Source organism: Zootoca vivipara, chromosome 8 (genome assembly GCF_963506605.1).
Source record: "Zootoca vivipara chromosome 8, rZooViv1.1, whole genome shotgun sequence".
Taxonomy (NCBI): Eukaryota; Metazoa; Chordata; class Lepidosauria; order Squamata; family Lacertidae; genus Zootoca; species Zootoca vivipara.
This window is the reverse complement of record NC_083283.1, coordinates 22,508,314-22,523,672: the sequence shown is the minus strand read 5'-3', so window position 1 is coordinate 22,523,672 and position 15,359 is coordinate 22,508,314. Positions and strand designations below refer to the sequence as shown.

General features: G+C 40.3%; 1 protein-coding gene across 4 annotated transcripts in view; it reads left to right on the top strand.

Annotated features, from left to right (window-relative positions):
* VPS13B (vacuolar protein sorting 13 homolog B) overlaps positions 1 to 15,359 on the top strand; it is a 358,159-nt gene that overhangs the window by 313,834 nt on the left and 28,966 nt on the right. For 3 of the 4 annotated variants that reach the window (XM_035126121.2, XM_035126124.2, XM_035126122.2), the window contains exons 44-52: positions 5,188 to 5,343; positions 6,990 to 7,253; positions 7,892 to 7,975; positions 8,139 to 8,314; positions 9,168 to 9,338; positions 9,964 to 10,165; positions 11,602 to 11,790; positions 12,537 to 12,683; positions 14,453 to 14,736. In XM_035126121.2, the coding sequence (XP_034982012.2) occupies positions 5,188 to 5,343; positions 6,990 to 7,253; positions 7,892 to 7,975; positions 8,139 to 8,314; positions 9,168 to 9,338; positions 9,964 to 10,165; positions 11,602 to 11,790; positions 12,537 to 12,683; positions 14,453 to 14,736 (1,673 nt within the window). The remainder of the gene's footprint in view (positions 1 to 5,187; positions 5,344 to 6,989; positions 7,254 to 7,891; positions 7,976 to 8,138; positions 8,315 to 9,167; positions 9,339 to 9,963; positions 10,166 to 11,601; positions 11,791 to 12,536; positions 12,684 to 14,452; positions 14,737 to 15,359) is intronic. The other variant, XM_035126123.2, reaches the window with a different exon arrangement.

Sequence of the window (15,359 nt, the reverse complement as noted above, 5' to 3'; positions counted from 1 at the left end):
AATTTCTGTTCTAGACTTGTTTATGTGTCCTCCTGCCTCACAGGGCTGCTCTGAAGTTACAAGTGATACCGGTAGCTCGGAAAAAAAGAATAAAAATGAAATACACGTGATTAGTGGTCTAAGCAATTTATGTTTGAGTTTGTTTTTTCTTGTATTGTTAGTTATCAGGTCTGTGGTGCTGTTCTTTGGAAGGGGACAGAACAAGTCAACTGACAACATTGGCTCTTGATATATGAGGAATGAATGATGTGCCAGAACAAATGGGCATACAGTGTGAAGCAGAGCAGGGGAGAGACAAGGAAAGCAGGTCAGCCGTGGAGCAGCTTCTACTACCACTGGCTGGAGAGCAGTTCTTGATTCTCTAAAAAGTTAGATTATTGGGACGTTTTCTGGCAAGAACTGAACTAAATGAGTAACTCTGTTGAATGGCCCCCAAGCCTTGTAATATTTTCTGTGTTATTATTGTTCTGCTGACACTTTATCGCCTCTCCCATGTCACCAGAATGTTGAGATCTTAGAAATGAACCATTTGGGCAATTTAACATACCAGGAGCATGGGGCGCTTTTCGTGCATAAGTTGATTCCGTTCGTTAAATGCTGCAAAATCCCCACACCCAGATCTGGGTGTAGTTTGTATTGTGAATTTTAAACAAGAACTCACGATGCTATGTTCTCTGGAAAGAACTCTGGAGATCTTGATACCCTGTCATCTCGGATATGCAAAGTTTTATTTTTAACACCGTGTCCTAATTTTTTCAAAGTGGGGTGTGTAAGTCTACAAAATTAATGCAACTTAATTAGGACTTCAGATAGTTGTGCATATTTTATTGTGGCACATTCCAAATTTCTTTATGGCTGGAGACGTTCTTGAGGAACTCATTATCCAGAGGTCAGAACGGTGCCCAAGCATGGACAAGCCACTCGAGTGTCAGATTAATGGAATGCTAGATTGCTTCATAGTTTTGAAGTTATTTCATTCCTCATGATAATTCTCATCTTGCCAAGTTAGTGAATTTTAAGAACTCTGAGAGCAGATTGTGAGATAAATGTGAAATATGAAATAATCCATACTTTTTGGAGTCAGGGACTTTCCTCTAGGCATTAGTTCATACTTGACTTTCTTGACTTACACTTGGGGATAAAAATGAGTTAGGACAAGGTCTCAGATACCACATTCCCTTACTGGGAAAGAAAATCCACTTGCACAACTTTGGACAGCTCATGTTTCTTGTTACACAGGCACTAAGCAGCAGCGGTTGCCATAAAATACTTTATTTAACCTTTGCAAAAATGTTTTTTTTAGTATGGCAAGGCAGCTCAGTTAAATGAAAATAAATAGTTTTCAAAGGATTGGGTTTCATTAAAATTCGTATCATTTAAAGTATTAATTTTTCTTTCACTGATTAAAGTTAAGGAGAGGTGTTGTAATTGACTGTTTAGAATAGATAATATAAATAAATGAAAGGAGTTTTAAGATTCCTTTGGTTTTGCTGTGGCGGTACAAAGCTAAAATCTCAAAACACATTTGCTTCAGAAGTAAATGCATATAAATAATTGAATCATTGGATTTAAAGTAAACATTTTATTTCATAGTCACTATGCACAGGCAATATACTGTACATGTTCTGTTTTATTTTCTCATATTTTGAAAAACCTCTGCAAATCCCAGTGAGTATGAGGGACTTATCTTTTTTAACCTGGAATTTCTCAAAATTATCCACTCCCCTGCATTCTTCCAGCTCCATAAAAGTTCATTTTTTAAAATTTATCATTACATTTAGTTAAGATTTTACTTCATTGGGAGACACTGGATCTACATATATATATATTGATTTGAATCTTGCATTTGCTCTAAAGTTCTTGACCTTGCATTGGGTTCAATGTGTTTCTGATAAGGTTCTGCACAACTTTGTATGTAGGAAACTGGTGAAATGTCTTTACTTTCAACAATACCAGTAATTTAGTGGCAGTATTTGCATGCAACAATAAGCCAATAACCTTGGTTTAGTAACCCATAATATACACACAGCCCAATTGCTTCCACTTCCCTCCTCCTCTGGCACAAGTAGGTAAACAAATAGTTAAGCATAACAACCAAACCCAGGATTGTGGTTTGCTTCTTACTCATAGGCCAATATTTGTAAGCCAGCAACAAACCTTGGGTTAAATCTTGCCAGAGATCTCTGTTTATTAGAGAAAAAAGCCATAATCCCAGAATTGGAATGTTATGCTAGGCTGCTTTGTTTAGCTGCTCATGTCAAGAGAGGGACAAAGAGGTAGTGATCAAACTGCATGCACTAGCTGGCAGCTTTTACACACTATGGTTTATTAAAGGTTCTTGGCTTCTTGTTAAGGGAAATGCAACTAATGGTCTCATGAAAATCTAACATTAAAGTTTAGAAAAGTAAGAGGTCTTCTGTTTCAAACTAGGATCTTTGTACTGTTGTGCTCATGAACTGTTTTTGGGCATCTCATTGGCCACTTTGAGAACAGGATGCTGACTTTTGGTCTGATCTAGCAGGATTTTCCTGATGTTCCTAACCCTGTGTCCAGAGATCCCGTAGCTGTGTTATACCACTGACAGACAGCATCTTCCCTCAAACCCTGAGTTCTCTTTGTCACCTGTTATGTTTCTTAATAGTCCAGTAATTTTTGTAAAGCAACTCTACAGAAGATCCATTGTATATAGGGAAGATCTGATCCCTGTTCTTTATACCAGGAGTGGCCAACTGTCAAGAGACTTATATCTACTCACAGAGTTAAAAACTGGCAGTGATCTACCCCCTTTTGGGGGGGTTCAGTTGAAGTTGTTGAGCTTTTTGGGGGGGAGCCTAAGTTGTTGAGCTTCTTTGAGGGGAGCCAGTGATCTACCACAGACATCAAGTTATCTACTGGTAGTTCACAATCTACCTGTTGGACATGCCTGCTTTATACTATTTATGACTTCTTGATGTAAAATACAATAGTGGTCAAATCGCTTTTCACTTAAATCCTCTCCTGTCTGTTATCACCAGTCCACATATCCAGACTGTCTTTCCCTTTTCCTGCTTTGCTTTATCACTCTGCAACCAGAGGTTTTAATTTAGCAGCACCTCGTGGCATTGATGCCTGGTTCCTTAGCCAGCCTCCTTTGTTGCAGCATCATGAATTCTTTGTCTGTGCCAGCCTTGCTAGAACTCACAAACTTTCCCACTTCTGATGATTGGCTTACAACATTGATGACTTCATGATTCTGAATGGCAACAAATAAACAGTTTGGCTCAAAACTAAATTTAGTAGCTTAAAATAGAAAACCATGCAGGCAATTCAAATTAAATATTGAAGGAGAACAAATTGCAGTGGACTCTGTAACCAAGGCCAAAAATGATATGTGAGTCTTAAATGTTCCCCGTTCCTTGTTGTCTCTCACTCTTATAAGCCAATTTAAACATTTCCATGAAGGCCTTGTGGTTCCTAAATCTGTAAATTAGGTGGGCGGTTCTGAATTGGGTTGCACACCCACTAGATGAACAGGTACATAGTCTGGGGATGCTCCATCACCCATCATTGTTGCTGGAGGCACAAGCAGCCAAGGCATCTTAGCAAGTGCCTTTCACCAGCTTGGCCACCTTGTTCTGTTTCATACCTTCCAACACAACGCAGCCCAAATCTGGCATGCCTTCTTCCAGGTCTGCACTCCCACACAAGTCAGGTGTGACCCACGTGAGCTAAATTCCCAACAGTTCTCAAAATGTGTGTGGGGAAACCTAAAAGGCAGCAAAGGTGTCCCCTAAAGCAGTGGTTTAACTTAATTGGCTGAGTATGATGTTTGCTTATGCGCCGTGAAGCTCTCACAAAACAGCGAGATATAAATAGGAATTCTTTCCGTAGTACAGAGCTTACAATGTCATCAGGTACTCGCTCCCAAGGGTACTGTTTTCCTAGCCTTTTCATACATTTAACGTGAAATGCACATCAATCTCCGTGGTGCATGGTTAGAAAATAATCGGCCAATGTTTGTAAAGCTTTTGATGTAAACTGGTGGCATATTCCTGGGTGATATGAGCGGGCTGTTCATACCAGGTGGGAGGAGATGCTCCAGAAGGGAAGTTCTGTGTTCAGACTCATCATTATCTATCACAGAGCATTTGTTTTCAATAATTTTTGAGCACATAGGGCCTGCTTTTGTATAGCATGCCTTTGTTTGTTTGTTTGTTTGTTTGTTTGTTTGTTTGTTTTCCCCACTATCGTTCTCTCTCAACAGCCAGCAGCCTTCTCATTTCTATCAGTTTGGGTATACGGCTTCTCCTCCATACCTCACACACACACACACACACACACACACACACACACACACACACACACACACATGGAGGCTGTGAGCAACTTGGTTTTAGCCACAGCAGTTGTTTCTCTTTATTCTGTGACTAAGATTTAAATATCAAAGCCATTAGGAGCTTTTATGTCCCAGAGTACATTTTCCCCTCAGGGTATACTTATTATCTTGTATATTTGTGTTAGTAGTCAAGGCCTAACTTTTGTAATTCAAAAGCCACCCACTGTATTGAATGTGTTTGTTTTACAAGCAGTTTTGTGCTGAGGGGACCAAAAATTGCCAGCAGGCTACTGACTTGTAACATCTTAGCGTTTGTTATTGTGGCTCCTTCTTAAAGGTCAAAGTCAAACTTCACTGGAAAAAACATAATTTCAGTCCATTAGCCTTGATTCATTGCCCTTGATGTGTGGGGGGCTTCATTATCTCCTTTTTCTAGACCTTGATGTAACTTTTTTTTTTAGTACTATATTCATAAATCAGAAAATTTGTGACTTTTTCTTTCTTTTTCCCTTGGCAGTGGTTTCATACTGAATAACTATATGATAAACCGGCTTCACTTGGCCTCTATTAAAATAGAGAAATGTACTTAGAAATTCACCTTTAAAGACTGGAAGTTTATTTATTTAGTTTATTAAATACAAAGCACATGATTATCAAGACCTACGTTGCTTTGGTACACTGGGTTACAAGGGTCAATACGGCTTTGTTTGTTTTTAAAGAAAGGTATTAAACATGTTCAAATCTTATAATGAGAATTTTTGCAGCGATGGGACTTGGGTTTTGCTGGAAGGTTAGCTGATTAGTACAGGTCATCAATTAATGTGCTGCTTGTTTGCTTTGGGTTCGTTATTATTGTTTTTTATCTTTTTCAGCTGCTACATATCTGTATTGAAGGTTGGGGAAACTGGCGGTGGTCTGAGCCATTCAGTGTAGATAATGCAGGAACATTTATCAGGACTATTCAGTACAAGGGCAGGACTGCATCGCTTATTATCAAGGTCCAGCAGCTCAATGGAGTACAAAAACAAGTGAGTGTCCTTATGCATGTACATTTTGCTCAGGAATTCTTTTTCCAACAAACATTAAGTTGTCCAAGAGGATGCCACTAACTTGAAGTAATTAAGTATTTCTTAGATCCATTCTGATCTGGGTTCAGGCTTGGGTTTCTGGGTACAGAGAGCAGAGCCTGGGGAGCACAAACTTGCTTCTGGATCAGTTATCGGCTCAGAATGAGCCAAATAAAAGTAATGGCTATGCTAGATATTAGGAATCCTTTCAGTTAGTGGCAAGTTCATTTTGTCAATATTTTAGGCCAGTGCAGACATAATGCTGTGTCTTGGAAGTCTTCATTTTCTAGCTGGCAGTTAGCCTTAGTGCTCCCCCCCCCATTCCTTCCCCACATTACGCCTGGTTTCATGATGCATGTGCACCAGTGCAAACAGTAATTAATGCAAACCAGGCTCCCCTGTAACAATGGTTAGCAAACTCACTCTAAACCGTGGTTACAGCAACTGATTTATTAGAGAACCATGGATTTAACATGGAACAAGAAACCATGTTTAACACTGAGGGGAGAAGAAGGAGATGGGATGCTTTTTACAAGTCTGGCTCTTCACATGGAAACTATTTTGTTTGGGGAACCACCATTCCATCTAGAGCGGGCCATAGAGAGGCTGATTCAGATATTTAATATAAACATTTGTCAGGGTTGAACTTTATACTGATAATGGCATAAAGATAAAAATAAATTGTGTTTATTTGGCTACAATGCAAAATCAGTGCTGATGGCTGATTCCTAAGGCTAAAATCCTATACACACTTTTCTGGAAGCAGCCCCCATTTCACTTGGTTGGGCTTACTTCTGAGTATGGGATTGTCCTGCAGGACATTAAACAACTGGTGGACTCAGCAGCGAGACTCAGCCTTGTAAAGTTCCATCGGAGTTCTTAGGGCACTTAACTTCACATAGAGTCTTAATTGATTTTGGTGAGCAGCTAACTTCTTGTATCTCCAAAATTGAAATTGCTTAAATTGAAAGCATTCACTGTGACGATGCAATTAAATTTAGTATTTAGTTGAATTCTTCGGCTCATCGCCGAAGAATTGATGCTTTTGAATTATGCTGCTGGAGGAGACTCTTGAGAGTCCCATGGACTGCAAGAAGATCAAACCTATCCATTCTGAAGGAAATCAGCCCTGAGTGCTCACCTGAAGCTGAGGCTCCAGTACTTTGCCCACCTCATGAGAAGAGAAGACTCCCTGGAAAAGACCCTGATGTTGGGATGAGGGCACTAGGAGAAGGGGACGACAGAGGATGAGATGGTTGGACGGTGTTCTCAAAGCTACGAACATGAGTTTGACCAAACTGCGGGAGGCAGTGGAAGACAGGAGTGCCTGGCGTGCTATGGTCCATGGGGTCACGAAGAGTTGGACACGACTAAACGACTAAACAACAACAAATTTAGTTGAATATTAAATTATTGGTATCTGGTCAAAATAATATTTTACTGATGATACTTATATAACTCAGATCGTTATAGCTGAACTATTATTATGTTTCTTTATCTCCATGTGAACATCCATAAAATAGACATTTTTCAACTTAAACTTTATTGTAAAAATCAATTCATATAAAATATTTATTTGTGTTTGTGTCTCATTGTTCCTGATTTAGATAATTATTTCTGGAAGACAGATTGTGTGTAGTTACCTCTCTGAAAGCATTGAAATCAAAGTTGTTCAGCATTACACTGGGCAGGATGGACAAGCCGTTGTAAAGGAACATTTTGACTGCCTTGCACCCAAGCAGAAGCTGCCATCGTATGTCCTAGAAAACCATGAACTAACAGAGCTGAGTGTGAAGGCTAAAGGAGATGAAGACTGGTCAAGAGATGTCTCTCTCGAGTCTAAAGACACTGACTATAGCACAGTCATCCAGGTACACAAACAAATTGTTTGCAAATCAGAAGTTTGCAATTTTCTATAAAAAAAAACTAATGTGTTTTCCAAGATAACGATTCTCTTATTAATACTGTGGATTTTGGATGAGTGCAAGGATACTAATCAGCCTCAAACCCATCTGCTAGAAAGTGCTTGTTTTCAGGATCAAGAGGGTGGAGTAGGATTAGCCCTTTGTCTCCTGCTACAGTCCATATTGGACCTACCCACCCACCCACTGGGAATTTGCATTGGGGAAAACTCTCATTGATGCCAATAAGAACTTTATTCCCGATGTCAATAGGTGGGTGTAGAAGGAAACCACAGATCTAGAAGGAAACCACAGTTGAAGCCATAGGGTAAAAGCCCCCCCCCTAACTGCCATCTAGGTCCTTATCCAAACTTGGGCACCTTCCCGTTTATTTATATAAAAATGTGATATTGCTAAGTGTGCGAATGGTTTCATGCGTAGTTTAGCCCTATCTAAAATAATGTGCAAAAAAAGAGAGATTGTTTTTCTTTGAAAGCTGGTCTTCTTTTTGACTTGCAATGTGTTGATATATCAGATGATACAAAATATTTAGCTCTGCAAGGCTACCGTAACCTCAGGCAATACCTATCTTTTTTTCTTGTCTGCAGGTCCCATCATCAAACAATTCCATTATTTATGTATGGTGCATAGTCTTGACATTAGAGGCCAATTCTCAAGTACAACAACGAATTGTGAGTACATTCCCCATTGTCCAAATTAATATGACCTCACATGTTCTGAAACGAATTAAGGTCAAACTGACCCACAGCAGAGATTTAGTGACAGTCTGTTATAGCTGGAATGCTGGATCCACAGTTAAAAAGCTGAAACGGTTCTACTGTTTTGATTTTGTAGATTGTTTTCAGCCCTCTTTTTATCATGAGGAGCCATCTTCCGGATCCCATCATCATACATCTGGAAAAAAGGAGCCTGGGACTAAATGAAATGCAAATTATTCCTGGGAAAGGGCAAGAAAAACCATTGCAAAATATAGAACCTGATTTAACCCATCACCTCACCTTCCAAGCCAGGTATAGTATCTATACCTAAGCATGCTGGGCTGCAGGATGAGTTTAGTGTTGGAACAAAAGTTTACTAAAACCACCTGTTTCTCTGGTGGGTAATGGAAATGCCACTGTGCAGTGTAGACTCAAGACAGATTTTTGTGTGTGAATGGACTGTGAGCACCAACCTGGTGCTGAAAGCCAGTTCTTAGGCTGAGCATGTGCTCAGGTGTGCTCCTTTCCTGAATTTTTCTTACAAATATTATTTATGTATACCACTTAGAGAGCTTTTTTTTTAATTAAGTGGCATATGAAGATTAGTAAGCAAATAAGCTGGGACGGGGTGGCGCTGTGGGTTAAACCACAGAGCCTAGGGCTTGCTGATCAGAAGGTTGGCGGTTCGAATCCCTGTGACGGGGTGAGCTCCCGTTGCTCAGTCCCTGCTCCTGCCCACCTAGCAGTTCGAAAGCACGTCAAAGTGCAAGTAGATAAATAGGGACCGCTACAGCAGGAAGGTAAACGGCGTTTCCGTGTGCTGCTCTGGTTTGCCAGAAGCGGCTTTGTCATGCTGGCCACATGACCTGGAAGCTCCCTTGGCCAATAGAGTGAGAGGAGCGCCGCAACCCCAGAGTCGGTCACGACTGGACCTAATGGTCAGGGGTCCCTTTACCTTTACCTTTAAGCAAGTAGGCTAAATAAATTCCAGTTGTGTCTACCACCACCTCTGCCACTGTCTGTAGCTGGCTTCTGATGGTGGGTCCACATGTCTATTTTAAGAAAAAATAATCCCACAAGCCTGAAGTCTGGTGTAGAGCACACACTCAGTTTCTCTGATTAACCCATGCAATGAATTAACACCCCTGCTTTATTCTCATGGCAGGGAAGAAGATGATCCTTCTGAATGTGCAGTCCCCATCTCGACAGCCCTCATTAAGCAGATTGCCACCAAATCAAATGCAGGAGGCACTGCAAATGAAATACTTTCCGATTTCTATGGGTGCTGCAGCTCCCCCCAGTCTGTGTGGCCTTATACTAAGAAGGATTTTGTCAGGTACTGGTGTCTTACTATTTTCCTTTGGAGTTGCATTACTTGCAATGAAATAAATACATTTGCAAATGGTGGGAGCCTAAAACAACTTTTATTTCATGGGAAGAGCATCATATTTTCAGCATTTATCAATAACTTTTCTAGGTATATCAGCTCCACCTGCCTCCTGGATAGAAAAGACACATCTTATTTTTTTAAGCTCCTTATCCTAAGCAAATTCCAAAGCAGAGAGTGGCTTTTGATATTGCAACATATTGAAAATATTTTTAAAAATCGGAATCATATTTTCAGGGAATCATTTGCTGTCATATTTGTAGGACTAAGAAACTGCCAAGGAGACTGAATGCCAGGTGTTGTCCTGAGACTGCTTTTAATTCAATTATTTCTAAATGTGACTTGCTTTTTGATCCTTGAATAAAAGCCTATTTCAATCAAAGAAGAAAACCAGCCTAAATCAGGGACAGATTTGGCCTGGCAGAATCTCTTTGTATTTCAGAATCATATCTGTTATCAGGAGGCACTACAGTGTAACAAAAGCTTTATGAATGGCTAGGATGATGAACTGCAAATCTTACCAATGAATTAACCACTTTCTTTTATCTCTCCTTTGATACGTTACTTGGGAAAGCAGCGAACAGCTCACTCAGTGGGATAGCCCAATGCGAGTGAAACTGTCAGTGTGGAAGCCATGTGTGAAAACGCTGCTGATAGAGCTCCTGCCATGGGCTCTGCTGATCAATCACTCCAAGTGGGATCTTTGGCTGTTTGAAGGCGAGAAGATTCTCCTGCAGATACCTTCTGGGAAAACAATGATACCTCCAAACTTTCAGGCAGGCATACTATTCAAAACAATATGCCTTGTTTTGTTTTAACCATTCTCTTTTCATTTGTGTGCAGGGACAGATCAAAGGTTGCAAGGCCCGCAACACATCCTGCACAACATGTTTTTTTATTTGTCAGTACGTGCAAACATAGACAAACATGCAAACAGTGGCAGGCTTCTTCCCCACATGGAGTCTGGGTGCATCTGGTCAGTTGTTTTGTTCCTAATGTGGGGCAAGCAGTGAATATTGCAGATTCCTCCTTGCATCATAGCCAACACATCATTGCTGTGAGAAATGAGAGTAGCTACCACTTTTTAAGCTATGTAAAATTGTAAAGGGAGTATTTAATCAGGAAACGGTCATGCATTTGGAACCCCTAAATAAACTGCACCAAGGCCCTTTGAAGCAGCTTACCCATTTCCCAGTTTATAACAATAAATGGCAGCCATCTACTGTGGATTATTTCAGTGTCTTAATTTTTTTTTCTATGAACCATTTGACCACAGGGCCTCAAGATTAAATTCTATATTGTACTACCTTGAGTATACGAAAAGTAATCTCAGCCTTGGCTTATACATTTAGCCAGTTCGGCACTAAGGTAGCATGATGGAGGCTACCTTAAGTCCCTCTCTCCTACAAACAGCCTCCGGTGTCAACTAGGACCTGATAACCAAATGCACTGAGCCCAAGTTTGGGCCTCCCCCTGTGTTTTTTTTTAGGGTGAATAGAATGCTTGCATCCAGACTGTTCTTAGCCTTGAGTACAAGTCCAAACCTGCAGGGTGCCAGGAGAGTTCTGCAAGCAAAAACTGAAGTTATGCAGATAGCTATTTATTAGTAGGGACAGTGTTAATTGCTTTTGTTCTGACCAGGGCTAATTAATGGCCAAATATAAGTGCTTGTTTGTGATAGCCGTAGAAAACTAGTTCAGGTGCAGAGTAGGTCATTTGCAAACATCAGAAGTGCTTGCAAAGTTTATCTTCTGTGAATGAGCGTACCAAATGTATGTCAGGGTTTGCTTTCTCTGTTGTGCATGCAAGAGTGCATCCTCTGTGCAGTCACCTATAGAGTGAACCTAAAGGGGTTAAAGGTCATGCTTAGGGCGCCAGCTGGACTGGGTTCTTGGGTAACACAATTGTTCTAGCACATTACTGCTGCGCCACCCACTGAATATATAGACAGACTGTGGCTTAGGGATGTGGAATAGGGATATGGAATATGGACTAGGACCATGAAATCTCGTGGTGAAATGCAGTTCAGCATACACATTTGGCAACACTGCTTGATATCGCACAAGCAAATAGTAAGTGGCTGGAAAAAAATATATAGAATTTAAATGGGATCAGATTTATGTTTGCAATCTCCTCTTGTCTTATATTGAGTTGAAGTATTGAAAACAGGAAGTACTGAACATAGCCCCGAATTTTTCCTGTTTTGTTTTAGGAAGCTTTTCAAATTGGCATATACTGGGCAAACACTAACACTGTGCACAAGTCAGCAGCAGTCAAGCTGGTCCACAATATGACATCACCCAAGTGGAAGGATGGAGACAACGAGGAGGTGGTGACACTGGATGAGGAAGGATTTGTTGAAGCTGAGATAAGACTTGGAGCCTTTCCAGGACACCAAAAGGTTAGAAATTTTTAAGGTATTATTTCCTAATGTTGAAAGGAGAAAAAAAATATTACGTCATTCAGAAATATGGCAAACTAAGGAGAACATTTACAAGATGAACTGATCAAGCATACCCAGAAGAAAACCGTAATTGGGAATGGTCTGTTCATATGGATTTGTTTAAAAAGGTAGAATAACATTAGCTGCCTTCCCCTGGGCAGAGTGGTTGCAAAAGGAACATCAAAATCATGTCATTCAGGTGTCTTTTCAGACCCAGGACCCACTTTTAACATTTGGGGACCCATTTCTGAACCCTTTACCGTATATATGCATGGTAGTACAGTAGTGCTCTTGTTGCAACCCACTAGTGGGTCCCAACCCATCGGTGATGTAGTTCAGCTGCCTGCCAATGACAAAAATCCACTCTTGCCGCATGCCTGAAAGGTAAACACAGTCTCTGCTGCAGAACCTCTAACAAGGGGAGCTGCCACCTTCCAGGAGAGTTTGTTCCACTGCCAAGCAGCTCGTACCATTGTGAAGGTCTTCCTAATGCATGGTTTAAATCCTTTATCTGAGGGATAAAGTGGCAGGAAACAGTGATTTGCTAATAGATTTTCTTCCTTAAAATAGTGCTTAAGGTGGTGTGTATAAGGGTTCCGATATTTTTGAGCATCAAAATGAAATATTTATTTAGCAGTTCTTACATTGTTGGAAAATATATGTCCTTTACCTGCTAATCTTCTGCTCCTGATATTATCCTGCAGCTGTGTCAGTTCTGCATTTCTTCTATTGTTCAACGTGGTATTCAGATCCTGCAGATTGAAGACAAGAGCATCCTCATCAATAACACTCCATACCAAATATACTATAAGCCGCAGCTATCTATTATGAAGTCTCAACTAAGAGAAGAGGTAAAATATTAACACTGTGTTTTTTGTTTTAGCTTCTACAGTGGGTATAAATTACTATTTATATAAAGGCTAAACTTCTTATTGAAAGGAAAACACTGGATCAGGACTTAATAAAAGTCACTCATTTTCGATGGTTTTAATTGAGAACATAGATGCCACAATACAGTTGACCATGGTAATTAACTTGTGATCTCTGCATAGTTGCGGATCTTGGTACTCTGTAGAATTAGTTCTGCTTGGTCCCCATATGTTCTGAAGCTGAAGGCTGCTGTTGAAACAGAGGCAGCATAATCCATCATCGCTATTGAAACAGTTCTAAGAATTCCCATATGAAAAAGTTGTATCTGGTTTATAAGCACTGGGAAATAAGCTTCATTGAATTCACTGGGTCTTACTTCTGAGTAGGCAGTGTATTGTCAGGGACTTAAATCAACTGTGCTTGATGATAATAGCAAAAATGAATAATAGCTATATTTATTTAAATTATTTTATAATCCAGTCTTCATTGTTCACACAATCCCAGAACCAGGAACAACGTAAAAATTCAGTAAGGAAATATTTCATTTAAATACAAAATGTAACATCAAAATATGTTGTTGTTGTTGTTGCTGTTGTAGTTGTTGTTAACTTTTTATACTACAACATAGCCAAGAGACGGGCACCACTTTAACCAAATGCTCGGGTGAATAGCTACGTTTTTGCCTGACAGTGAAACTCCATTCACATTGTTGTGAATTGCACCTGAAAGTGATGCCGCTATTGAGAATGCCCTCTCACAAGTTGCCGCAGGCCATATCACAGAGAGCCGATGCACCATGAGGAGTCTGGGCAGGTGTATAAGAGATTAGGGGTGTTTCATGTATACATACAAGAAATGCCTGTATAAAATAAACTAACAAGATGATATTCACGAACAGATGCCATTGCAATTGTAAAATGATGTAATTTCAGAAATGTTAAAAAACAAATAATGTGAAGTTCATGGTAGTTTGCATCCTGAGTATAAAAACCAGAAGCAGCAGTCATGTGTGTGAAACTGGTAGGACAGTCCACTGGCAGCAGGGAGGAGAATGGGAGCAAGAGGCAGCATTGCTGATCCACTTTAGGTAGCAGAATATCTTAGCACAGCCCTGCATAGGTCTATCAGGGAGAAAAATGCACATCCTCTATTGCAATTGTTCACAGCTCTTTAGAGATGCTTCACAGTTCTTTGAGTACTATTGCCCTGGATTATCTGGGAAATACATCTTTCATTAGTGCATTAAATGACAGGCAGACTGTTCTGGATACAAAGGAGTACTTTGCCTTTATTTTTTTAAAAATCAATGCAAGCTGATTTAAAATGTACGTTATAAAAGTTCACATTATTTCCTTTTTTTGGATTTATGAAACTACTGTTTTACACGGCTTCTCTTACAAATTTCTGGCATTGCCACTCAGTGCCTATCTATAAGGATATCCTGCTATACCAGTGCTTTTTTCTGGGGGGACGGATACCCCTAAACATTTTGTGAATCTAAGTTTGGCCTCATTGAGGGGCAGTATTTCAATATGAGTACAGTAGGAAAACGAGAGTAGCCCTAAACATTTTTTAAAGAAAAAAAGCATTGTACCATACCAAAGAGAAGTGGACGCAGGCAAGATGTTTGGAGATTTAATGTAACCTTAACATGAATATATTCTGAATTGTGCCCCTTACAAATTCTGCAGAAACTGAAGACTTGCATTAAATAGCTATGTACTCCCTTTCTTTCTTGTTTTCTTCCTAGTACTTCCAAGTTCCAGACAGCAGTACATTCAGCATCTGCTCGGCTACAGAGACAGACACTGCCAAAGCAAGTTCTGTTGTTTTTTGGGACTTGATGCCTGATATTACCCAGCCAGATTTTGATATGCTCCCTCTTCAAAAGTACATGTTGCTAAGCTTCAAACATAGCATTAATTGCCGTGCCATTTCATGTTGGAGTCCACCAGCTGTCATCCGGCAGGAATTCCCAAGGCAGAGTATAGCTGTACCCATTGGAGGTAGAACTGAAAATGGATTCTGCACCAGGTATGTAGAATGCGTGTGAAGGAGCTTTATATTGACAGGCAGAGGACAATGCCAGTCTTAAAAAATGCAAGGGGTTGATTTAAAAGTTAAAATAGTGAGGCTGGTCCTCAGTAATGCTGTTGTTGTTGTTTAGTCATTTAGTCGTGTCTGACTCTTCGTGACCCCATGGACCAGAGCACGCCAGGCACTCCTGTCTTGCACTGCCTCCCGCAGTTTGGTCAAACTCATGTTCGTAGCTTCGAGAACACTTTCCAACCATCTCGTCCTCTGTCGTCCCCTTCTCCTTGTGCCCTCCATCTTTCCCAACATCAGGGTCTTTTCCAGGGAGTCTTCCCTTCTCATGAGGTGGCCAAAGTATTGAAGCCTCAGCTTCAGGATCTGTCCTTCCAGTGAGCACTCAGGGCTGATTTCCTTCAGAATGGATAGGTTTGATCTTCTTGCAGTCCATGGGACTCTCAAGAGTCTCCTCCAGCACCATAATTCAAAAGTATCAATTCTTCGGCGATCAGCCTTCTTTATGGTCCAGCTCTCAGTAATGCTATAGACTCTTAAATACAAATACAGTGGTACCTTGGTTTTCGAACGTAATCCATTCTGGAAGGCCATTTGAGTTCTGAAATGTT